Source organism: Peromyscus californicus, unplaced genomic scaffold (assembly GCF_007827085.1).
Source record: "Peromyscus californicus insignis strain IS unplaced genomic scaffold, ASM782708v3 Scaffold_16__1_contigs__length_79575227, whole genome shotgun sequence".
Classification (NCBI taxonomy): Eukaryota; Metazoa; Chordata; class Mammalia; order Rodentia; family Cricetidae; genus Peromyscus; species Peromyscus californicus.
Window position 1 is genome coordinate 65,975,591 of NW_026294458.1, and position 27,141 is coordinate 66,002,731.

The 27,141-nt window shown below is 41.2% G+C and overlaps 1 protein-coding gene across 12 annotated transcripts in view; it reads right to left on the reverse strand.

Annotated features, from left to right (window-relative positions):
* Positions 1 to 27,141, reverse strand: part of Mrpl39 (mitochondrial ribosomal protein L39) — a 105,010-nt gene that overhangs the window by 46,622 nt on the left and 31,247 nt on the right. For 3 of the 12 annotated variants that reach the window (XM_052741050.1, XM_052741051.1, XM_052741049.1), the window contains exons 9-14: positions 26,932 to 26,999; positions 24,588 to 24,700; positions 21,332 to 21,397; positions 19,919 to 20,072; positions 15,630 to 15,677; positions 9,410 to 11,538 (exon numbers count right to left, since the gene is read on the reverse strand). In XM_052741050.1, the coding sequence (XP_052597010.1) occupies positions 11,401 to 11,538; positions 15,630 to 15,677; positions 19,919 to 20,072; positions 21,332 to 21,397; positions 24,588 to 24,700; positions 26,932 to 26,999 (587 nt within the window). In that variant the 3' untranslated portion in view covers positions 9,410 to 11,400. Of the gene's footprint in view, positions 1 to 1,234; positions 2,189 to 4,102; positions 6,182 to 9,409; positions 11,539 to 13,183; positions 14,584 to 15,629; positions 15,678 to 19,918; positions 20,073 to 21,331; positions 21,398 to 24,587; positions 24,701 to 26,931; positions 27,000 to 27,141 lie in introns of those variants that run through there. The other 9 variants (XM_052741058.1, XM_052741057.1, XM_052741054.1 and 6 more) reach the window with 9 other exon arrangements.

Consider the following 27,141-nt stretch of genomic DNA (forward strand, 5'->3'; position numbering starts at 1 on the left):
GTCATAGCCCAAATACCTGCTGTAGGTTTAGCCTGAACATGTACAGACCATAATTTATTAATTTTTAACCTCATAAAAGAGAAATGCTATGTTCTCTTTCTGGGATGGCTCTTATCATATTCTGCAGTGCAGGACACAACATTGTGCTTGATGCCAGAGACCCAAATGATCCAGATAGAGACAGCACCACCCTCATGGATGCAAAGGGGGAAAAGAGGCTAATGGAAGGAACCCTGGCACGATATTTGATATGACTTCAACTTTGGTAACCGTAAACACCCAAACTAATGAGAGTGTACCGAGAATTCCAACAGTCTTTACTTTCCATGTGTTAGTGTGATAGATCTGTAATGTTTGCCCTCATATGTCAACAAATGAGCCCTCTAAATAATAAGCCCATTTTTAAAAGACCCAGGTTTTAGCCTCTGGAGTTTTCTCATTGGTTATCTGTGTTGTAACCAAGATCTAATGGTCAACTTAAAGAAGTCTTTTTCAGGGTAGAGTAATAGTCCTTACACCCCCTTTTTTTTTTTTTGTACATCTTTTGGATTCTAATGGAAATTGTATAGACTTTCTTCCAATGAGTATAAGGGGGGCAGGGAGTTCCACACACAGTTCTGCACTTCACATCAGCAAGCCTGAGGCTCCTGTGGTGCTTAGCCATGATCCTCATGGGTGGTCCATTTACATAGTCCCTATTTTGAACTTAGGAGGACTAAAGGGCTTGAGCAGAGGAAGTGGATTGTGGATTCTTCACTGTGGCTAGGTACTTCTGTCCTGACTTTCTGTTTTTTGAGCCCTGAGCTATTGCTTAGCTGAGGCTATTGATTTTAATAGCTTTATTGTTTCGGCATTAGTCCTCCACTTAGAGAAAGAGCTTAAAACCCACCAATGTTCTTCAAGTCATCTGTACACAACAGTCCTGTCCTCATTTGCCTGTGTCTCAGATAAGTGGCTGGACTAGGCTGGTGCTAAAATCTCTTAAACTCATGATATTCTACAATTCCAAAGAGACCATCAAACTCTAACTTGTGTAGCTCCTAAGACATAGCTAGGTTTAGTACATTCATACCCTTTCTGTCCAAAAAAAGTTCTAGTGGTCATACTGGAAGCCATTATCGAATGCATCATTATCGAATGCATCATTATGGAATGCATCTTTGTCTTTTTCTTGGTCCTGTGCGCTCTAAAATAGCAAACATTTTTTAAAAAATATATAAAAATTCCCAAAACCTCTTTTTAATCCCCTTTTATTCTCAATATACTGGCTACAATTTCCATGTTTATGAGAATATATATATATACATATGAAAGCTATATTACAGATAAAAAACATAACAGGCACACACATACATCCCTTCTCACTAAGACTCTCAGGGAAAGCAATGCTTTTAATTTGATATCTGCTCTATAATTCTTACCTATAATGAAACCTTTAAGGCCTGTCCATCAGTGTCTTTGAACTTACAATATCCAAGACCACAAAGAAACCCACTTCAAAAGGACATTTACCTTCAAATTAGCACATGTGTCATAACCATCAGCTTCCTTACAACCCCAAGGCTCTTGGCCATGTAAGAGAACACTTGATTTCCGAAATTACCACCCTTGAACACAATAGCACGCTCACCACGAAATGAGACTTAGCATCCATGAAGTAGCTGCAGCTTAGCATAGTTTGTGACTATTTATGCTGGCCCTGATAAACAGTGACCCATGTAGACGGACAAGATTAAGACACTGGCATCGAAGATGTGTGAAGAATATCAGACTTCTGACTTAATGAAACTGGGAAGCTGCCATTCGGATAGCACTTCAGCCATTGTTCCATAAATAAGGATGTTCCGTTTAAGTTTTATTTCCTGGGTGTCTTAACGCAGAGATGTGGTCCTTTATTTGCCCGTGCATCATCAGATGGGCCAAGAGTGGACAAGTGAACCGCTGTGGTTGTCCAGGTGCATATCACAACTGTTTGACATTAAGTGAATCAGATCAGCTGCCTGTCCTCATGCCCCTGTGCATACCTGCCTGGTGCTCATTCCCAAGGTGGTGAGGGGTAAAACCGTCAATCACAAGGGTACTGGCCACACAGGCAGTCCTGAGTGCTTGCTGCTGTTATGTGTAAGCAGATGAGCTTGTATATTTCAGCAAACCAATTTGGAAAGTAAGATGCAGATGCAATCTGGAGCTGTAAGGAATACAGGCACAAAGAGATCTCTAAAAATTCTTGACATGGTAACAAAAAAAAAATCACTAACTATTAAAGTTTTTAACAGTTGGAAAATTCATTCATCTCCTTAACTAAAAGAAAAACTAATAAAATAGTTAAGAAAACCTTTGCTGGGGCAGCATTTTGACCAACTACTTTATACCAAAGTATAAAGTACCAAGTACTTTGGCAACTACTTTATAACTTCAGAGATCAAGAAAAGCAAAAAAAAAAAAAAAAAAAATTTATTTTGTATTATATAGGCTTTTGTGTCACCTATAGTTGGTATATAAGGAGTCAGCTATCCATTGGTAAATATATTTGCATTTGTACATTTAAAATACCAGGGTTAAAGGTCTCCAAGTTCTTAGGTATAGCTTAGTGGTAGAGGGCTTGACTAGAAAGCATGAGCCATGGGTTCAATCCCCAGCTCCATATAAAATGAAATGGCACTGTTGGCATGAGATTAATGCTCAGATAGCTGGTGTCGTCAGCACAGCGGCTGACATCCTTTGAGCCCTGATTGGGAACTTGACACTAATGTCACTTAAACTGCGCAATGAGTTTTTTCGTAATCCCTACCATTGTCTGATTTTAAAGAAAAAGCTAAGGCTTAGAGAAATTAATAAGCTTGCCAAATACCAAAGATCTGGCAGCTTTGGTGAAGTCATGGATGAAACTCAAGTTCCAAGCAGAATGATGAACACGCCGAGACCTTTCAGGTGGACTTTTTGTTACACTTGCTGACTATCCCTGTTCCTATCTACCTCCCTATCTCTGCGGATCTATAGCTACCAGCACACGTGGCATCTCACCCATAATGCTTTAACACATATCCCCTAAGAATAACAGCATAATCCTCCACAACAAAAACTCATGATGGTGGCATCCAAGTGTGGTTTCCCAAGTCCAGAGGAAACTCAGTTTTTACTCACCAGTCCAGATGGTGACATCTACTGGGGTACTCCAGCTTTACTCTATAATGACTACTCTCCGGAATGAGATCCCAGCACAGAATCTTCTAAAGGGGTTGATTTCTCAACCGGAATGCCAACAAATTTATTAATATATTTCCCCACACTCCCACCTCACTAATTCAAGAACGTGCCTATTATTTAAATCCCACTGAAATGTTGCAGTGTCAATCTAAGCCCACTGTGCGGGGAGAAATGCCTTTCAAGAGTGCCTAGTGTTTACTCTGGACTGAGTGCTCTGTATCAAGCACTGAGACCCAGTTTCTGCCCTCATATACAAACCTGGTCAGTAGAAATGCAAACACCAATTACCATGCAATGTGATCAGTGCTCTGGTAGAGGGTCAAGAGAGAATGAACCACCTGGGCAAAAGCAGGATAGTCACTTCAAGAAGCAAGCAGAGGCTATCCTCTGGGAATGTCCTACTTGAGACCATGGAAAAGGGCAAGCTGAGAAAGTCTGTACTTGAGCATGTAAAATGTATATATGTGTGTGCCTGTGTGTGTGTGTGTGTGTGTGTGTGTGTGTGTGTGTGTGTGTGTGTATATATATATATATATATATATATATATATATATATATATATATAGCCTAAGTGAGTAGTGTCTTAGTGACATCTTGGAGAACAAAAACTATAATCCTCATTTGGTTCATTAAAACATTGGCAAAATGCTATAGTGTATATAAAGTAAATGGTATGGATTTTGCCTTTTAGTTCAGAGTAATCACCTACCTGTATCTCACACAACTAATTTTTAACAAGACAGAAGCAAATTCTTCTATTGTAGAACCTAACGTAATTCTTATTATATAAATTCTTGCATACTTGGAGCCCTTATAGTGTATGGGAAGAGAAAAAATATGAACTGTTGCTTATCAAGGTGTTTTAAACATGTGGCGATAACTAATAGATAACACATAGATTTCAGTGGGGAATTTTATTAAAATTAATTATTGACAATATGTGAACCCAAGTATTCAGAGGAAGTTTGTGAAGAGGTGACCCTTAACGAGTGATAAAATACTATAGAATAATAACTGCCATACATTTTCTTTTCCCAAGATGGAGAAAAAGGTAAGGTTATCAAAAGAAATTGTAAGTGAAAAGAAGAAAATTGTTATTAAAATCTTCTTACTGGAGTTATGGCACTACAAACGTTGCCCAGTACGAACCTTTGCATAAATATGAAATAAGGATATATAAATATAAATAAGGCCATAGATCACATCTCACCAGTGAGCTCTCCCCTTCCTGTCTCTTGTTTTTCCCATGTTTATTTCATGTTTTAGCAGTGTTCTGGGCCTTCACTAAGTCAGTGAGGTCACGGAGGTAAGGAAGTTGGTCCCTCCCTGGGATGCACTGATGTGAGGAGAAAGCTGGACCCGGGCTAGCTCCCCTCAACACTACCTGCTTATTACTCCACTCCCAGACTCTAGGGGGAAAAATCCTAACCTAGGTTTTTCCACATCCTTATCTGACGAGGGAAGATATTAATTATGGCCCATAATAAAACTATTGGGAAGGTTACTTCAGTTCCACTGGTCATTTTATAAAAATATTCTAGCTGTAAAACTGAGAAAGACAGAATCTTCTAAGGCCCATATTCTTTCTCTTTTCTGCACTCATAATTAAATGTTCTCTCAGTATTATATTTCCATAGTGATCCCAAGATAACACATTGGCATTCTTCTGAGACAGTTCAAATGTATGCCATATTTTTGCTTGCACATGTTGATCTTACTGGCAAATTCTCAAAATACATAAAGGTATGTATATTTAAGCTATTCAGCATCCTTGCAGCTCCTTTTAAAAAGGAACTCTTAATTTAGAAATGTTAGACATTTTTAATAAAGAGCTCTTAATAAGAAATAAGAACAGAGAAGGAATTAAGGATTTTATGAAAGAAAATATTATGATATGAGGAATTAATAATTCCCCCCAGAAATGGCTTATAGAGGAATTTTTCTCCTAAATGTAAAAAAAAATATGAAATGTAATCCTACCTAATTCACCCTGAGTTCAGGATATATAAAGCAATCTTTTTACCTTTAGAAGATGCATTTGTGCTTTAGATGCTATCGGTAGCAGGTCACACCACACATCCCTCTCTAATGATGGAACTCATGGATTCAAGAGGAAATAGAATACTATTTATTCCGTTTCCTCAGAGAGGAGACTTATCCTTAAAATCAGTTACTGAGATGTGATACCGAATAATAATGTTCTACAGAAAATGAGCAACAAACTTCACATAAACACACTTTATAACAGCAGAAATTGAAATATTCCTTGAGACAAAAAACATTGGTCTTTATATGAAGCATTATCGAAATATGTTCTCATGATGTTTAAAATACCCAGAGGTTGAAATACAAAGAACAACCAAAGCTTAGATAATACTACTCAAAAGTTTAATATGTAACTCTTTGTCCAAGTCATTCTCTGTTCCAATTCCAACCCATCTGCCAGTATGTGGGTCCTTTCTCCTCGGCCTCCGCTTTGCACCAGGACGAGCTAACTCGCCTAGTATGTGCAAGTTGACAGAGACTTAAACCCACCCCAGCCCTCCTCCTTCACCACACTGAGGAACTTACTTCCTGAAGCCTTCCCAGCCCCAGTTCTCCCACACTGAGGGAAGATTCTGACAGTCAGAGACAGAGAACGGAAACCGGGCCTTAGGGCCGATGAAAAACTTCAGTACTTAAGACATCATGTGCAGTCATCTTCATCTTAGGTCAAAAGGCAACCAAGACATTAATTAACGAGCTCTAGTCCAGACCTTCCCTAGCTCTTGATTTTATTTATTTTTTTTTTTTACACATGTGCATTAACCTTTACTTCCTACTTCCCTGGTCTAACCTAGAACTGTAGCTTCAGAAGACTTAGGTTTAGGATAAATTCTGGTGGGAAAGCCAGATGCTCCACAGATGCAGTTATATGCAGTTGATTTTAGTAAGTAGATCTACATAGGATTCAACTCTGAATTCCATCTTCATCCTTGTGTTTTTAAAGGAAGGAAATAAATAAAGCATGAGAAATTAGTCAGGTAAAGTCATCTGAACTAAATCATTTTAATTTTCAAAAACATGACTTTGTTTTCACCTAGTGGCTTCAAAACTAAAATTTGTGTTGCTCTATCAAAACAAAACCATGGCTTTCCATGGAAGTGGATGTACATTCACTTCAGAACATCAAAGTCAACTTCTAAAAGTGAATAGCTAGGGCTGTCCCACAATGACTTTGGTTATAAATGCAACCACTGGCTTCCTATAAAGACATTTTTTAGCCGGGCAGTGGTGGCGCGCGCCTTTAATCCCAGCACTCGGGAGGCAGAGCCAGGCGGATCTCTGTGAGTTCGAGGCCAGCCTGGGCTACCAAGTGAGTTCCAGGAGAGGCACAAAGCTACACAGAGAAACCCTGTCTCGAAAAACAAAAAAACAAACAAAAAATTTTAACATGCAGTTTCTTTGGTAATAACTATTAAATGGTTGGTGCTGAGAATAAACAGCAAAACAAAAAAATATAAAGATATATATAACTGGGAGAACAGAACTCATGATTTTCTTGTTTCCTTGCTTGCTTCCTTGCTTGCTTGTATGTTTCTCTGAGACCAAGTCTCTCCCGACATCTCCAGGGTGGCCTGGAACTCCCAGAGATCTGCCTGCACGCCTCTATCTCCTGAGTGCTGAGATTAAGGGTGTGTAGCACCATACCTGGCCTAGAACTCACGATTTTTTTATGAGACCCTCACAAGATGAATAGAGCTACTTGGGAAGAACAGTGGAGATGGATGAAGAGCATTTACAAATGGGTTGGATAACTCAATCAGAAACTTAAAGCTGACTCTGAGAGCAAACTTTGTGTATATGTTTTACCACATAGAAATTAATGAAAATAAAAAAAGATCAAGTCTAGGTCATATTCTTCTCTGAATAGATTAGCAGATAACATCATCCCTGGCAAATCAAGGTAAGACTAGAAAGATTGTGAAATCCTATGCTTCCCTCATACCTCAAAAAATTATGAGGCAGAAAAGCCTAATTAAAATTTCCTGGAGTGTTCCTTAGGTTTAGATCATACTAAAGGGAAAGAGTAATATGCCATTCACTGAAGGCTATTTGATACTATAATTTGTCTGAACTATTCAGTGCTTAACATTGGTCTAGATTTCTACCCAAGGTCAAAAGAGTTGTTTTCAGTAATGGTGAGTAGCAATTCCAAGTGTTATGTTTTGTTATTTGTTGAGACGAGAGCTCATGTAGCCCAAGCTGACCTCAGAGGTGCTAAGTAGTTGATAATAATCTTGAACTAAGGATCCTCCTGAGCCCATCTCTTAAGCCCTGGAATCATAGGCCTGCACTACAGTGTCCAGTGTATGTGGGTACTTGGGGACTGAACTTTGGGTTTCATATATATTTTTTTATAGATAAAATATGCCAGGTGTGGGGGTGTACAGCTATAATCCCAGAATTTGGGAGACTGAAGTATAAGGTCTTGAGTTCAAGGCCAGCCTGGGTTACATAGGGAAGCCTTGGCTACATATACTAAATATACTCATGTTAACTCCTTTATTCAGATGCTATCTTTAAAGAATAAGACTTACAGATACCAAAGCTATTCATGTAATAGAATTGTGTGCATACATGCACATGTACGTGCACATGTGTGTATTCTCCCTAATGGGTCAAATAATATTGCTTGAAGTAAAACAAACAATAAAATGTTAATATATTTACCAAGCAATTACTATACCCAGTGCACTACCCAGGGGGGAAGTATTATTACATTCATGTTTTGGCTGAAAGTCTGTAAAATAAAATTCTGGATTGAAACAGTTTCATTCAAAGATTTTCATCATGAAACCAACTCATCTGAGAAAACAGCAAAGTTTAAAAAAAATACTATCAGTAAGTATGATATATTTCCTTGGTTTGGGAATTTCCAAGCCACGATATTCTGCCCTGTCAAAATATATTCACTGGGGAATTTTTCACTTAATACATTTCTTTTGAACTTAATCACAGTTTTACATCTAGCTGGTTTCACTATTAAATAAAAGAAAAGGTGGTTCCCCTTCGGTCCTGAGGGAACCACAGCCTTGAATGATGGTCTAACTTCTAGGTTCGCCTACAGTAACACCGAAACCAGAAACTTGTGGGAGAAATGTCACTTTATCTGAGAGAGTTAAATCCAACTCTCACAGGAAACAGCAAATTCATCTTTTTCTTTTTCTACTAGACTCTTTGCCGGAGACAGGTCCCTTGAGTCAGTGCTCTTTAAGTCCCACTTCCTGTACATCGAGCAAACTGAAGTCACTGGCTTGTACTTTCCCCAGTGGAATCCCGAAAGAGCACTGGGAACATTTCCAGATACCTTTCTAGGGCAGACCTGTATTGTCTATATCACACTACTTGGAAAAAAAAAAAAAAAGAGAAAGAGAAAACCTCAACTACTCATTATAGAAGGAAAATGGGTTCGTTGAGTTTTAAGTTTCCTACGTCATAAAGTGCTAAATATCTGGGTTGTCTTCTTGAATTGTCTAGGGATCCAGAGGATATAAATCAGAGAGTAGAACACCACACTGGATCTAAAGCTATGCCCTTCAAACTTGAGCATTTTGGAACTGTGAACAGTGGTTTTGTTTTAAAGATGATACATGTGTACAAATTATTCTCACCTATGAACAGAATTTACAAGTAATTTTAAAATTAGCCTTTTAATGGCAAATCTTTCAGAATTTTTCCAAAAATTAGCCAGCTCTTTCCTTTCAAAGCTGAAGTCTACCTTGCCTTTGGATTTAGAGTCAGTCACTCCGTCTTTAGAACTGCATGTGCATACGCAACTGTTCCTTTTTCTCTTCACAGGTGATGCAGACCAGGAAGGGGAAGCGTGTGGTTTCAGTTGCTGTGCCTCATCCTCTGGATGCTGGAGGCTCGCTGGAGGCTGTATGTTGTTAATGCTAATCGTGATAGGGGTTTTTGCCTCTGACTGACTCCTACATGTTAGCATTAACAGGATACCATGCCTGTTACTAGCCTTCCCATGGAACAAACGGCTGCCGTGGGAGGATGACAGGACCATTAGTCACCCTGCTGGATGAGCGCAGACTTCAGACTCTATCGTTTCTTAATGCACTAATCATAATCTGGTTACTAGATGTTCCACTGTGTTGAGATAAATGTCATTTAAAAGATTTATCAGCAGTATCCCAAACAACATTTCAACTTCAAGCCCACAACATGTTTATTTTTATCTTTAATGGAAAATGAAACTTGTATCATTTTTAATTCAAAATTATGCTCACAAGCACTTTCGATGATTCAACCAAAATACAGGTGGAATATACTAAATATAAAACACATTTCTAGAGTATCTCTGTAGTTTAAATTCAGGGGTACCATCCTCCACTGACATCAAGGATTGCCTGGAAATACCTCTTATAAGACTTGGAATTGGCATTTTTTCCATGTTACCATTTCTTATTTAGTCAGCTTTGATTTAAAATTCAAAACTCTTAATTTGTGTTTTATTTTAAGGGATAATTGAGACAATACTGAATTGTAGCTAGAGTTTTCCTGCCTGGCCCACAGTCAGGACAAATCTTTGCCACCCGCCAGTCCCACAGCCATTCAAACCCGATCAAGTAAACACAGAGACTTATATTGATTACAAACTGTATGGCCGTGGCAGGCTTCTTGTTAACTATTCTTACAGCTTAAATTAATCCATTTTTATTAATCTATACCTTGTCACGTGGCTTGTGGCTTACCGGTACTTTACATCTTCCTTGTCCTGATGGCGGCTGGCAGTGTCTCCCTCACCCAGCTTCCTGTTCTCTCAATTCTCCTCTCTGTTAGTCTCGCCTATACTTCCTGCCTGGCCACTGACCAATAAGTGATTTATTCATTGACCAATCAGCAACACATTTGACATACAGACCATCCCACAGCACTTCCCCTTTTCTTAAAAAGGAAGGTTTTAACCTTTACACATCTCCAAAGTCAGCTTGGTATATTTGGGAATTTGGGCGTAGCTTCTCTTACTACTTCCTGCTGGAGGGGGGCGCTGTATCTTATGGGGACACAAAGAAAATTTTAGGATCATGGAGTAGTCCGTGAGGCTGTATCATCTGAGCCAGTTGCCTTGAAACGGTCCTGGATGTTGGATCATCTGGGCCATGGTGTCATCGGAGACCTTTCAGGTGGTCTTGGCTGGTCAAACCTGATGTGTCTTAATCTGGAACAAATCTATAGCCTCTGGCTTTCTGTGGAAATAAAAGCAGAGCCTCCTTTCCAAAGCAATATATCCTTACATCCAAATTTTGAAGTCAAGGTACCTTTAAAATATACATTTTGGCATAACTCAACAGCTTTTGTAATCAAATGCTTTTCTTTAGTTACGAATATCAAAGAGAACATAATCCAGATTCTCTGTGTGGTAGTCATCTTTACGTGGCTTATTTTTTTTATATTAGCTTGAGCCTATTGCTTTGAACTGTAGCCTTCTAAGCCTGAAACGGCGCTGGCGCTGCTGGCTCCGCCCACTTCAGCTTCCCAACATGGCGGTGATACGTTTTCCGCCAGCTCTGGGAGCCATCAACTCTCAGAAATAGTGGGTCTATGCTTCTATCAAAGCAGCGTGTAGCCCAGAAACCTCTTTTTTTTGTTTTGTTTTGTACTAGCAAAGGCTAAATCCACCACACAACTTAATGTGCCACTTGCAGAGGCCTCATTCCCGCCATACTGTAGGTCGAGCGCGTACGCTAGGAACCCGCCAGTAGCTCAAACCGGCAGCTGCCGCTCATTTGAGAGAGACAATTAGGAAGCTGTTTTTAGCTCCGTTTTAGAATCTTTTTTCTCAGTTTTTAGGTGGAAACTCTTGCCACCACATTGGACGCCATTTGTAGGTAGAGTTTTCCTGCCTGGCCCACAGTCAGGACAAATCTCTGACACTGAATGATTTTTAAAATGAAGTATTAAAGTATTAGCTGGGTTAACCCCAAGCACTCGGAAGGCAGAGGCAGATGGATCTCTGTGAGTTCAAGGCCAGCCTAGTCTACAGAGTGAGTTCCAGAACAGCCAGAGCTATGCAGAAAAACCCTGTCTCAAAGAACCAAAAAAATAAGATGAAGTATTAAAAAGCTGACACGATGAATGGTTCCTGACAGCTCCCCATATTTCTTTCACAAGGCACAAAAGTTTAACTTAGAGCATTTCTCATTTGAGATGAAACCCCAAATCTAGGTTCCAGTTCAATAGCTGAGCCACATGGTCAAGCTTTCCTCTGTATTTCTTCACACACTGAAAGGGGTGAAACTTTCCGAGGTTGGCGTGCAGCTTATTGGAGATACAGAACTATTTGTAAGATAATAAAGTACCACATTAGTGTTCTCTTAATCTAAAACTCTACCTGTTGCTTTCTTATAGTTAATAATTTGTTTTACAGAAACTTAATATTTGAATTTCTGTCATTTTCTCCACAGTATCACTTATAAAGTATATATAGACAGTTGTATTCTTATTATATTTAATGTATACCTGTTCTGACAGTTTTCCTGAACATTTTGTCAATCAACTTTTTCACTATAGACAAATAAATTTCATGAGTCTTTAGTTGACTTAGAATACTTTTGTGTGTCTGTATTTTTTTTTCAAAGTACAGAGTGTAATTTCAGAAGATATTTATACAAAAAGAAGACAAAGGAAAAAAGTTATAAGGACGGTGAGGAGAACGTTCCTGCCGGCTAGGACACAGTATTCCTGTGGAAGGGCACCCCACCCCCCATGACCCCACTGTTTTCTGCAGTGTATGCTGCCAAGATAAATTCCTCCTCTTAACCCTTGGATTGATCTTGTAGTTCCACAGAGGTTCTGTGGCGGTGAATCACACTCAAGGTGTTTATTTGGACTGTTATTTCATCCACCACTGTCTAGCTCCAGGCCCCCTTGTTTGGAGTCTTAATTCTTCAAAATCATTTTTGCTGCTACAGCCACAAAGTCACAGCATGCTAGAAACAGACTGGGTTTTCTACATTACTTTCCTGCAGTTCCAATCAAAGTTCTGAGCATCACAAGGCACTTTAATGCCTTCTTGGAAGAGCTCTGGGCTATACTGCATGCCTAGGCAAGTGACTTGACCCAAGGCTCAGTTTCTCCATCAGTGTATTGTATCTCTATGACTTGTCTATTTTTAAGGATGGTAGGCTTAGATGAAAACCACAGGACAGAGCACGGTGTCTACAGCCTTGTTGAATACAAACCTTGAACGTTTCCATTTCTGTCATCTAAATCTACCATTGCAGGTATCCCTAACACTGCAGCTCTCCAACCATAATCCCACTGTAACAGTCCACACAACCCAGACATGGCCCAAAGGCTGGGTCTTCTCTGATGCCCCGCTCTCCTAGACTTCTCTTTGTTGACCAATCTTCATCAGAGATGGGATTATTCCTGACCAACATTTCCAGTCATTCCAAAAATTCCTGGGGCATGAGCAAGGCTGGGTGTGTTTGGAGAGGAAGGTAAGTAATGAGGAAGTGTGAGTGTGCTAATGTGGCTGTGACCGATTTAAATGAAGGGCTGTTTTCTGGGGTTGAGGAAGGAAACAGCAACCCAGTTTTGTACCCAAAAGACTTAAGTGAATAAAGCACTAAATTATATAGGATATCAAAAGACTCAGCTGGGCACTCAGCCACTCTCCCAGACATTTGCTGAGCTAGAAACTAAGCTTTCCCTACTCACTGTCAACAACTACATAAACACACTAGCAGAGGAGGTGGGGGGTAGGGAGTTAGGAGGCAAAGAAAATGTGGCATACTAGAAATTTTCTGAAAATAAGTGGACAGTACCTGAAAGAATGGGGGAGACTGGAAGAGAAAGGGGAACTTGAAGAAAAATACATGCAGGCAAAGTATACATACACATAAAGTTAAAATACAGTTAAATCTTTTTAAGTAGACCCACTAATTGCCAAGAAAAATAACTGCTTGAGACCGACACAGCCGTAGAATGTTATAATTTTATAACAACGAAAGCAAGGTCCTAGCAGTGTCCAGAGTGTGCTGGGGCCTGGGGGTGTAGGGGTGCAGGGCTCCAGGTCCAAAATCCAACAAGAACAGCCTATAAGTCTTATCAGCAGTGTCACTTGCTGGCTGCCAACTGGACTATTTCTGAGTGCTGATAGGAAACTGTTTTTCAAAATAGAATTCTGTATCTAGCCAAACAGCTGCTCAAAGGTAAGTACAGAGAAAAGCCAGTTCCCCCTTCCCTTAGTGATTTTCCTGTAGGAAGGACTGGAACGATCAACTGCAGGAAAATGAGAGTTGGGCAAGAAATGGGCACTAGACTGGGGGAGGGGAACAGATATTACACAGGGGAAACAGTCTTCAGACAAAGACCGCACCCGTTCCAGAAGTGTTCAGAGCAGAATAGGAAAAACGTTTTGTTTTGGCAAAGGCTGCCAAAAAGAATCAGTAATCAAAGTCTAATCAAAGGTTCGAGGAAGCAGGTATTTTCCGTCACTGTTGGGAACATCCCTTGTCAAAACCTGAATGCAAGTAATGGACAAGAGTTATGAAAGGGGATATATAGCTAATTTCTTTTCTGGCTCTAATACTGTCATGGGTTTTTCACATTTGGTGATAGTTAAGTGCATACAAACATATTCAGTAGTTAAAGCGTGAAAATCTGATGTGATACTCCATGGCCTCCATGTGTTTGTGTGTGTGTGTGTGTGTGTGTGTGTGTGTGTGTGTGTGTGTGTATGTGTGTATTTAAAAAAAAAAAAAAACACCTTTGGAGGCCAGCATCTGGTAGCACCTAACAGAAACTCCACTACCAGAATTGCATCCCTATACAGGTATTCCTATACAGGCAGCACAAAGTAGAACAGACTCAGTGAAATCACCTGCATTCAGATTGTTTCCTCGTTTATGAAATGGAAAAACTGTCCCAAGTTGCAAGAACTAAATAAAGGCTCACACCCTAATTCCAGCACTCTGGAGGCGGAGGCAGGAGGACTGGATAGCAAGTTCCAGGCCAGGTTTAACTATAAACTGAGACCTTGTCTCAAACAAAACAACAGAAAAGCTTTCTGTGGGGGACTTAGCATGTTGGCACACAGTAACTACACAGTTAACGGCATCTTCCATCTACAAACACATTAGTTTGGACAAGGATGTTTAGTACACCACTGTTCAAAAAAGCAAAAAAAGGCAACACATATAGTGTTATTTTCACATGGAGGTTGTGGACATGGACCTTGCTGAAGTATCCATGGAGCAGAAGCAAACACACATTATATTAAAAGCTTTTATTTTAATTTACTATACATACTTAAATTTTAGAAGGCTACTGAGTAGATACAGTGCTCTCTGTCTGTCTGATTGCATCTTCAGTTACCTGAAAAGACAGCCACAGCTTTACTCCTTCACAGCTCTTTCAGGTACCCACAGTTCAACCCTCCAACCTGTCCCACTTTCCTTCAGTGATTATTACAAAGTTAAACAAGAAAAAAAGACTTAAAAAACAAGTTGCCAATATAAATCTTCAAGTGTATCCCACTTAAAACTATGTAATCAGAGGCATATTATATGTAGGCTTCCCAAGTTTCTCACCCTTATTCTGTCTATAGAACAAAAACATTACTATGAGAAAAATCACCAGAAGTGAAACACAAAGTATTCTTATTCCATGTATCTTGTATGGGCACATTTCTGTTTGGAACAGATTGTGTTACAGACCCACTGCAAATAGGTACCAGCACTCCCATGGTCCTATTACATGGACAGAACTGTCATGAAGAAATACGCAACTTGAAAATAAACTGGTCATGTGCTTAACGTGTTTGTTGGGTGGCCTTACTTTACTGTTCACAGAGTGACTGAGTAAGTCAGAAGAGCTGAGGCAGGTCTCAGGGCAGCTCGAAGACAAGAAGAGTGAAAGCGGGAAGTGCTCAGGTCAGGAAATGTGACACTCTTATTTATGCAGGTTAAACATTAGAGCCATGTTTTGAACCTAGCTTTTCAGGGCATTCAACATTTAACAGTCACGGCAACTTTAAATCACATAAGCCTTCATTTTTCAAAAGCTCATTAAGTTTACAAAACAAAAAAAAAAAAAGGGACTCAATTAGGGCTAACACAGCTACTAAGAACAATTACCATCACATCATTTCTCTTCCAGTTCTATAGTATCATTTGTATGCTATTAACAAATTTAAAGGCAAATTATAGCTTTATTCTTGCCAAAAGACCTTGGAGTGATAATCACTACTAGTAAGACAGATTATTACTCTCTGTTTCCTTTGCTTCTCTTCAGCTCCTACCCCTGTTTTGGTGGGGTTTTGTTTGGTTGGTTGGTTTTTGGTTTTTTTGGTATTTTGTTTTGGTTTGGCTTTTGGTTGTTGCTTAATTTCTAAAAAGGAAATTTCTGCTGTGAAAACTTACCTTTTTCCGTGATCTTTCCAATAACTTGTCCCATATTGTAAAATGTGCCTGAAAAAGAAAAAATTTGCTATGAATGACATGCAGAGGGAAGCTGGAGTTTTCAGATGTCCTTTATCTTTACATGTAAGTGTTTCGCCTGCATGTATGTATGTGCACCATATCTGTGCCTGGTGCCTGTGGAGGTCAGACAGGGCATCGAATCCCTGGAACTGGAGTTGAGGATTGTTGTGAGCCATATGGGAGGTATAAGTTGAACCCAGGTCCTCAGTAAGAACAACAAGTGCTCTTCACTACTGAGCCCTCTGTCCAGCCCCCAAAGAAAGTTCTGTAAAAGTTCCGATCTTAGCCGGGCGGTGGTGGCGCACGCCTTTAATCCCAGCACTCGGGAGGCAGAGCCAGGCGGATCTCTGTGAGTTCGAGGCCAGCCTGGGCTACCAAGTGAGTTCCAGGAAAGGCGCAAAGCTACACAGAGAAACCCTGTCTCGAAAAACCAAAAAAAAAAAAGTTCCGATCTTTACCTAGCGTTTTCAAGTCATGTGTATGTGTATATCTGTATGTGGGCATGGGCATGTGGAGGGTCCAAGAAAGCCAGAGGCCTCAGATTCGCTGCAGCTGGAGTTAGAGGTGGCTGGAGCCTCCCCGTGGAGGTGCTAAGAACCAAACTCTGGTCCTCTGCAAGAGCAGTGTGTACTATTAACTGCTGAGTCATCTCTCCAGTCCCTTTCTGTAGCTTTTTAAACCAAGTAAGAAGATACGCAGAACTAAAGTGTGATTACAAAAGTGAACAGAAGGCTTCTGGAACAACCCCCACCCTCACCACACCACACCCCCAAAAAAGTAACAACCTAGACAAGAAGCCACCAAAGAGAACTCTTAAAAACTGTGATAGGATGCTGAAGTGTAGCTCTCCATGACTGATGGCCTCTGGCAGGGGTGAAGGTGGGGAAGGCCTCAGTTTTCTTTAGGGGCTGGCCACGGGGAGTTTGACCATGCTCCAGGGAGTATATGGACAACACAGACGGGACCTGTTTTTGTTGATGTTGTTGTTTTTGTTTTGGCAGGGTGGGGGATGATATCATAAGACTCGGGGAGGCAGACCTGGGAGGACTGGGAAGTGAGTGTGCTTGGGATATATTATGTGAAATTTCCAGATAATCAATAAAAGTATTATGTTGGGAAAAACATAAAAGTGACTAGCAGAAGGAACTGCACAGAGCCCTTATTTCGTTCGGCTGGGACATGCCGTTTTCCTTCGCTGTCCTACTACATCACGTCTATCACTGAGAGCTTCTTTCTAATGGGAAGCAAAAACTGTGCCCCCGCTTTCCCCAAGACTACAGTGCTTTCCCGAACTAGCCTATCTGACCCTGCTAGAGGTCATCCTCCCAATCACACAATCCATCACAGGGGTGTCACAGGAACCGCCTGCAATGGTGTGATCCTGAAATGACAGGCCCGTGCGTGACTCCGAGAAATCACACCATCAAAGAACGAGCAGAAAGTTCACGGATGGTGACAGGGAGGTACAGAGGTGGTCCGTGACCACTTCACACAAAATGAGCTCAGAAAGTCTATACTAAAAGGCAGAATCATCCACTATCCACATGCAAACCCTTCTACAGCCAGCATGGTGTGCCGAAGAGGAAGACCTAACCCTCCTGAGGCAGAAGGGAGAGCTGGAGAGGAGAACGCAGCCTGGGACGGAGACAGAGCAGACGGAGGAGGGAGTGGCCTGCCGTAAGGCCAGCAAGGCAAGCAGGGTAGACCCCGCAGGACTTAGTGACACAGGACAGAGTTGGGTTGTTTGAGGGAGACCACTGGAGAGTTGGGGCAGGAATTATACAATCTGTATATGGTGCACACTTGTAATCCCAGCTTTCAAAGGCAGGAGGGTCAGAAGACCAAGCTCACCTTAATCTACACAGTGACTTCAAGGTGAGCCTGGACTACAGGAGACATTGTCTCAAAAAAAAAAAAAGAAAGAAAGAAAGAAAAGGAAACAAATATCTTTTCATTTATTTTAATATTTTTTTCATTTAAAATTTTTTAAACAAATACAGTCTAAAGTTGAACTGAAGGACAGAGGAATTATAATAGTTCAAACAATTCTGGTAGGTTGCAACATGGCTCGGAGGTTAAAAGCAGTGGCTGTTCTAAAGGAGCCGGGTTCAATTCCTAACGCCTACATGCTGGCTCATAACCATCAGTAACTCTGCTTCCACAGGATCTGGTGCCATCTTCTGGCCTCTACAGACCACACGGTGCAGATAGACATGCAGACAAAAACACTCACACACAGAAAAAGAATAATTTTTTTTGAGTGAACAAACAGCCAGGCGGTGGCGATGCACGCCTCTGATCCAGTACTTGGGAGGCAGAGGCGGGCAGATCTCTGAGCACAAGGCCAGCTTGGTCTACAGAGTGAGTTCCAGGACAGCCGGGTACACACAGAGAAAGAAACCTTGTCTCGAAAAACCCAGAAAGGAAAAAAGTAAACAAACAGATGGTTCTGACTACAAATTAGAGGCTACACTGGAGGGTAAGGATGAAAGCAGGTCATAGTATGGAGCTGTGCAGCGGATGGGTTAGAATCAGACTGTGTTCTGAGCTAAGAGTAGAAAGGATTTGCTAACAAATGGAAGAATGAACCGAGGACTCTCTCAAATTAGCAGAAGTGGGGACAACTAGGGAAAGAAGCTTGTGTGCGGAGAAATCCAACGTGCAATGTGGGTGTCATCACACTGGTGAGAGCGGATTCCTGATTCTGTCCTACTGTCCAGCCCTTTCTATACCACAGTCTATACCGCCGCAGCTACAAACAAACAGGCTGTGAAGTCAAGATGATGCCTCCATGTTGCCATCAGCTGAAACTGTTTGAACTATTGGGATTCCTCTGCCCTTCAGTTCAACTTTAGGCTATATGGCTAAAAAAAAATGTTAAATGAAAAAATATTTAAATAAATTAGAAAACTGGACATATTAAAGGTAACAATTCTTTCCAAACTACTACAGAGGCTTAGAGAAATTCCTGCTATCATTCCAAAAAGATTACACTAAAGTTAAATGAAGTACAAAGGAATTACAGTAGTTAAATTTTTATGTGAATACACACACACACACACACACACACACACACACACACACACACACACACACAGAGCTCACAAAAGGAATTCCATGTGGCTCTTCCAAATGTCCTTAGAGTAGGCTGTTTCTCCGACTTACTCCTCCTCCGCCCGTTACTGCCATCCCGCTCCCACTTAAACCATCCCTCCCATTCCTGCCCTCTTCTCCTTCCCATCATGTGTTTACAGCCCCTCTTCCTTTAAGATCCTTCTTCCCACTCCACCACCGTCCCCCACTCCCAGCTGAGCGATTGATAGCTGCAGGGGAGGTAGAGTCAATTTCCTTTTAGGGTGGGGCCCTGGTAAGTCTACCACACTCTAATGGGTGACCTCAGACCCATGAGAACATGGGTGGTACAAACTGGACCCGGTGGGAAATACAAAAAAGGATGACACAGAGTTGGAAAAGAGTAGAAAATAATGGATCTGAGAGGACTCAGGGGAGGAGGGAGGGTAAATATGACCAAAATACATTGTATACGTGAAGTATTACTAAAATTAATTAATAAAAACATATTGGCAAGTATCATGACACATGCCTTTAATCTCAGCACTTTGGAAGAGAAGCAAATGGATACCTGTGAGATCAAGGCCAAGCTAGTCTACATAGTGAGTTCCAGAATATCCAGAGTATGGAGAGAGCCTGCCTCAAACAAACAACAAATATATTGAAAAAACAAAAACAAAAAGGCCATTTTGACAAAGAACAATAAAATGGAACAAATTATTCTACCCTATTTGGTGCCCTATTTATAGCTACAATAACTAACACTGTGGGCATGGAAGAGAGATGGGTACATGTGATCAGTGGAACGGAAATGAAACCCCAGAAGCAGCCCACCCAGCAGATTTTCCTACAGCCGTGTCTATACCCTGACTGTATTACCACTGAAGAAACCAGACACAGGTGCATGACACCTATTCTTTCTTATAACAAAATTACCACAAAATGCTACTTTGGAAAATTAAAAATACTATCTCAGTTTGATTCCTTGAATGAACCTTTGCTCCTGAATAAATCTGCTTTACATTATAAAGGAGCTTGCAAAATTATTAGTAGAACCCAAGGAAAAGGAAAATGCATGTTCTTCAAATTTATGTAAAATCAAGTCTAGAATCAGCCCATCCCCAAACTAGAAGCCATGGCACTTCGGCTTTACTTACTCTCAAGTGGGTGGGTAAAGAGAGGCCCTGAAATCTTCGTATGAGGTTCGGCTGCGGGGACGGAAGGTTGTGGACCGCTGACACTTCGAACTGGAAACAAACACTAGTTCTTGGGATAAGAGGGCCTTCACTCACATCAATGAAGTCTCCAATCCTGGTTTTATACAAAAATAAATAAATAAGAAGCACTAATATCAAATCACAGTAGCCAAAAAAAAAACCTACTTCTCCTTCCTGCTGGATCTCAATAAAAACAATCTGCCCAATCCATCTGTAACAACCCCGACATACAATGCCAAGAGAAGAAACTGGAAATTGGGAGAGAAATCTCTTTCTTAATTAGAATTCATATAAATATAAAGGATTTTGAGAGTTATGGAATGCATCATGTCATCAATCAAGCACATCCAACTTGTCTAAGACTGACAACCTACAGCCTTACAATAACCCACAGTAACCAAGTCTACAATTCGGTATGCAGGACGGACTGAATGCAGAAAAAAAGGACTGTCTCCAGAAGAAAAAACACCCTGGGGCTTTGGAACTGGGGAAAAGGCACAGAGTTATAACAGCACTTGATGTGCAAGCCTAAAGACCTGAGTTCGATACTCAGCACCCACACAAAAGCCAAGCATAGCTACACATGCCTCTAACTCCCGTTACATGAGGGGCAGGGACAGATGATCCCAGGACTGCACTTGCTGGCCAGTGTAGCTGAAGCTACAAGCTTCCTGTTCAGTGAGAGCCTTTTCTCAGGGGATAAGGCAGAGAGCACCAGAGGACCCTCGGTGTCCACCTCTGAAAGAGTTTGCGCCGTGAGCGCCTCTTCTCTCCCCTCTCTCCTCTCTCCTTCTCTCCCCACATCCCACTCTGGAAACTGCTCCCCATGGGAAACCATCAACATAAGCAGTAGATTTTCTTCATCTCTGCATCAAAGAATACATTCCAATTCAATTTACATGAATCATAAATAACAAATTAGCACTCACGGTTCTTCTATACACAAAACTAGCGTGTCCAATTCCTATCTGAATGTTTTGCCCAATTTCAAAATCAAAAATCTTCAACTGAATAAAAATAAATCACAAAATCACATGTGGTAGCATATGCCTGTAATTCCAGCACTCAGAAGGCTGAAGCAGGAGCATCACATATTTAAGGCCAGTTTATAGGAGACCCTGTCTCATGCGAACACAGAAAGGTAAAAAAAAAAGCATAAAATGAAAAAGACAAACCACAACTGTCGCTGGAGATCATGTGATCTCTAGGTTGCCACGTGAATACTACCAAAGCAACAGAGTGAGGTGATGCTAGCACGACACAGTAGACAAGCATCTCCTCTGGCCAACACACTGCCCCAGGGTAACAAAGCCAGGCTCACTGTAGCATAGCCACCCAACTGTAGACTCTTACCTGTGTAACTTGACTATTCTCTCGGGATTCTGAGATGCCTTCTCTTCTATGAACTCCACTTTATACCTGAGAAGTACACAAAAAGAAAAAAAAAAGTCAAACCCTAAAGATGCCTCGTTTCCACTTCAGCTGCAGTGGTTGTTTCAGCTGGAGCTTCCTACTCCTCACTCCCCCCTCAGGCTAGATCCCACAGCTCCACCAAATAGATCCCACGGCTCCACCAAACGCCTCTTAGATCCCACAGCTCCACCAAACACCTCTTAGATCCCACAGCTCCACCAAACAGATCCCACGGCTCCACCAAACGCCTCTTAGATCCCACAGCTCCACCAAACACCTCTTAGATCCCACAGCTCCACCAAATAGATCCCACGGTTCTACCAAACGCCTCTTAGATCCCACAGCTCTACTAAACAGATCCTTTGGCTCCACCAAACGCCTCTTAGATCCCACAGCTCCACCAAACAGATCCCACAGCTCCACCAAACGCCTCTCACTAAATCCACAGCACCTGATCGTTGTCAGTGGCCACTTCTGATCCTTCACTCTGCTCATCTCCACTTCTCGAAGCATTCTTTCCACGGGCCTCAGTGACGTGCCCAGCTGCCTGCTAAGCTAGCTCTTCAGCCACCCTCCATTTCCCTTTCTCTTTTTTTTTTTTTTTTTTTTTTTTTTTTTTGGTTTTTCGAGACAGGGTTTCTCTGTGTAGCTTTGCGCCTTTCCTGGAACTCGCTTTGGAGACCAGGCTGGCCTCGAACTCACAGAGATCCGCCTGCCTCTGCCTCCCGAGTGCTGGGATTAAAGGCGTGCGCCACCACCGCCCGGCTTGTTTCCCTTTCTCTTAAGGACAGTCTGTCCTAGACCCTCATTTTCACGTAAGCATCTGCCTGAAAGCAGCTTCTTGACTTACAAGTGCTTCCACTGATGCAGTTAAATCTCCCACACCTCTGCCCTCAATCCATGTCTCTCTTCTGCACTGGAGATCCAACACAAACACTTTAGACCACCAGTCACCAAACAGAACAACAAAAAGTCTCCTTCTTTTCTAATTTAAACATGTTTTTCATGAATTTCCTATCTGAATATGATAATACAACTGTTCATGTGTCTAAGTGAAAAACCAAAGAGATTTCCTTGACTCTTCTAACACCATACCCTGTATCCATTGCACCACTAAGTCCTACCAATTCTAATGCCTGAAGTCTCTGAGCTTACCCAGCTCTGTCAGTATAACTAATTAATACACATGCAGAACTCGAAACCCAGGTAAAAGCTTACTAAGAACTTGTCCATCTATCCTCAAGTGTCAAGTAGGTATCAAGGGAGCATGAACATGAGGTCATGAATTGTGGGTGCAGTGGGGAGCACTGACTTACACCTGCCATCCTTTTTCCACCGGACACCCAGTGCAGATGGAGGGGTGAATTCCCCTGAATATGTGTCTGCCCTAACCCTCCTGAATGAGATGCTCTTGTGTCTGTGAGGCAAAGCCAATGTTGGTACCTTCCTTTCTCTCAGAATAGAAGGCCAAGTCACTAAATGACTTTCCACAGTCCACCATTCCTGGGCTCTTAAACTTATCCAGAACTATCCCCCTTCTTCCCATCACACAAAGATTAGATACCAATTTCCCAAAGCTCCTTACAGAATGACGGTTGAGTGGAAAAAAGGAAAATTCCACCAAACACAGGATGGAAGCTAAAAGCACACTGTGAGTAACACAGCTATGGAGCACTTAGATTCGGGAAGTAACAGAGAACTATGCCCTACATGTAAATGCACACTGGACTCTGAGCATTTGGGACTGGAAATATAAAATCTTTAGCAGCTTTGATACTGATCATACGTTAAATTAACACTTTAGTATCACTGATTTTCTTTTAACATTTTTAATGTAGCTACTAGAAAAGTTAATAAAATTAGATAAACAGTTTAATCATATTTCTATTGGAAACTGTGTGCCTCGACTTTTGTCAGGAAAGAAGCTGATAAGTTCTGATAACCCAAGAATTGTCTTACAGCATCAATGCTATAGGATGGTTTGACCTATGGTACTAGGTACTAGCTATACTTTAGTTCAGTTAAACAGTACATTAGTACAATGTGTACTGAATGAGGATATGCTAAAAGCATTTCACAGGAAAGGGCTTCACGGTCAATCCCTTGGAAAACACTGTCTTCTACCCTTTGGGAGGCCTTGTCTTGCAACTGGGCTAACTGTGGATTTTTCACTTCTGCATTAATTAATGTCTCTGGAAGACACTACGAGGTATACTGCTTTGCAAAAGATGCCAAGCTAGAGAATAAGTTGAAGAGTCTATATCCCTGTGAGAGTCTGTGAGTCCACAGCTACACACCTAAGGCAATTCTAATCCACGCCCTTTAATGATTCCAGGTATACACTGCGGCTTTAGGCTACAATGTCTTCTGTTTCAACACAGATCTCCCTTTCCAGTCACTGTGACGTTTCTTAGTACATGAATACCTAGATTCAGTTTGCTCTTAACAGCACAAGCAGAAGGGAAACTACAAATTTTAAGGGGAAAAGAGACTTGACAAGCCAAGCAGGAACTGAAATGTTGAAAAATCCATCAGACGGCTATTTCACACCTAAATGAATAAGTATTGTCCAAACTACTTGTGTGTTCAGTCTTAACCTTTTTCACTTGGAGTAGAAGAACAAGAGGAAAAGGCTGCCACGTGCCCAAAACAATACCGTTGTTTAGCACAGGTTCTCACTTCAGAGTGGAGCAAAAGCGGAATCACACTACCTCGATAAAGAGAAGGGCTGGCCTAAAAACAGAAACTACAACACAGTGAGGAAATCACTTTCCTCAGGGACTCAGCAATGAGATGAACACAGACAACACAGAAAGAAAAACGTGATAAAGAAAAAGAAATCTTAGGGCAAAAAGTAAACTTAAATGAAGCCTTATGTACATCAAATATAAAAACTCCTGCTGAGCATGGAAGTGTAAGAGGCCCACAACCCCAGGTGTTCCAAACATAAAGACAGGAAAATGAGAACTTCCAAGTCTGCCTGCACAACTTAGTGAGACCGTGTCTCAAAATCAGAAGTAAAAGGGGGGCTGGAAATACAGCTCAGTGGTAGAATACCTGCTAGGAAGCACAAGGCCCAAGGTTCACCCCAGTACCTGAGAAGAATATATGTAAGGAAAATAAAGTGACAACATTACTGAAAAGCTGAGTTTTCCTCGTTACATGCTATTCTTGAGAGAACATAGCCAATGCTTACTTGTTATGTTGAAATATTTCTAATGCCACTTTTGCATCAACCTCCAGAGTTTCGAAGGGAAGGTCCCTATAAATTAGAACATGGGCATCTTTTGTGAAAGAACGCAGGTTCTCCTGAAAAACAGAACTAACCATCAGTACCCACTCACCCAGAAGCGTTTCTCCTTAGGTCAGAAAGACAAAACCGTACACTCAGTGCTGCAGATCCAAATTTACAAGGAGGAAAAACTAATTTGTTAGGACATTTTTCATTCACGGTGTTTGAGGATGTAGACTACACACATTCTTTCAATTTCACAACTAAAACACTTGTAAGATATTATACTAGTCAGTAAAAACTGTTGAAGATAAATCTGCAGAGAAAATTTTAGCATTTCACCCAAAATATACAAATAAATGTTTACTAAAATTATAACAGCAAGTAAAAACATTCATAAGCAGTGAGACATAGAAGATGCATACGGTGTACACATGACTAAAACTATGTTCCATAAATGCATGAGAAAAATATCATTGTTTTCATCCCTCAGTTTCACTGGTCAGGGAGTGTCAGCAAATCCCTGGCCAATCAGGACTGCAGTCAGTTGAGGGTTTGTTACATATGTCACTGCTATTTGGGTCAGATTTTCATGTCTGATTCTTTAGTTAAACTCCCTCTTTTTTAAAAAAAAAAAAAAAAAAAAAAAAGGTTATTTACTTTATTTGTCTGTCTGTATGTGCACGTGCCCACAGAAGCCAGGAGAGGGTGTCAGGTCTATTAGAACTGGAGTTACATGCACTTGGGAGCTGCCTGATGTAGGAACAGAACCCGGGTCCACAGTGAAAACAGCAAGAGCTCTTTTCATTGCCTGGCTATCTCTCCAGCCTCCTCTCCCTCTTGATATGACTCCTGCATATACAGAACTCCTACTGTATGCAAAAGACTAAAATAGTGTAAGGTGGTAGTTTTCAAACTCTGCTCTAGGAATCCAGGTCCCCTAACACAACATTAACCAACATTAACAAGTTAAGCTCACACATCCACATCCACATGAATATGATATGTGTGTGTGTATAATATATGTGTGTGTGTATAATATATATGTACTCAATGTGTGTGTCTGTGTGTCTGTGTAGTGGGTGGTAGATGTGAACCTGCTGGGGTGGGGGATACATGCTGAGGCCAGAAGAGAACATCAGTTATCAGGTGTCCTGCTCTATCACTCTCTACCTTATTCCCATTAAACAGTGTCGGTCACAGGACCTGAAGCTAGGCTGGTGATCAGCAAATCCCCAACGATCCTCCCCTCTCTGCTCCAACACCCCCAACAGTGCAAGGGGTTACAAGTAGGTGCAGTCACACTCGGCTTTTTTCATGGGTACTAGAGATTTGAACTCAGATCCTCATGCTGTCACAGCATCTTAATTACAGAAGTTTGATTGCTGTGATAAAGCACCATGACCACAAGCGTGGTCATGGAGGAGGAAAGTTTATTTCCTTCATACTTCCACATCATGACCCACCATCTAAGGGGGAGTTGATGCAGAGGCCATGGAGTAGAACTGCTTAATGGCCTGCTTCCATGGCTTGCTCAGCCGACCTTACGCACCCAGGACCACCAGCCCAGGGATAGCACCACCCACAATGGACTGGGCCCTCCCACATCAATCACTAATTAAGAAAACTCTATACAGAGTTGGCCACAGGCCAATCTGGTGGGGACACTTTCTCAGCTGAAGTTCATTCTTCCCCTAGGACTCTAGCTTCTGTCAAGTTGACAGAAGCTAGACAGTACACACAGCTAGTGTTCTTACTAAGCCATCTCTCCAGCCCAGCTTCTGTATCTTACATTCTGGACGTCCTAAAACTACCACCTTAAGAAAGGCACCACAAAAGCTAGGCATGGTGGCGCACACCTTTAATCCCAGCACTCAGGAGGCAGGGGCAAGCCGATCTCTGAGAGTCTGAGGTCAACTGATCTACATAGTTAGTTCCAGGCCAGCCAGGCTATACTGTAAGACTCTGTCTCATGGGGAAACAAAGAAAAAATAAGTAAACAAACAAAAAACAGAAAGTCAAGCAAGAATAAAACTACAAAATGTCTGACTTCACTATTGTGAATATCCTAATCCAAACATATGTCACAAGTAAGCTGAAAAATCACCAACAGATATAGAATAATAGAGAAAGCATGGATGGGCAGATGACAGATTGGTGACTGACAGGCACATAGATAATAAATACTCATAGAGAGAGGTTCTCTTAAGTGTCTTCAATGTGCAGTACCATTCAGTAGTATTAACAGTACTATTTTATCAGAGTATAACACACATTCAAAAAATAATACTCCAAAGAGTATACTTACTTTCGTTGGCATCCATTCATCCAATCTCTTATCCAAAATGACATCGTAGCAGAAGGCCCCAGCAATTACTGTAAATCCAACAGCAAGGAAAAAGAAAAAGGAACACAAATCTGTTAGGGCAAGAAGTTTCTAATCTACAGCAATTGATTAGCTAGGTCATAGAAGGCAATCGCCCCAAACTCTACAAATTATAAAACTATTTTCATACCC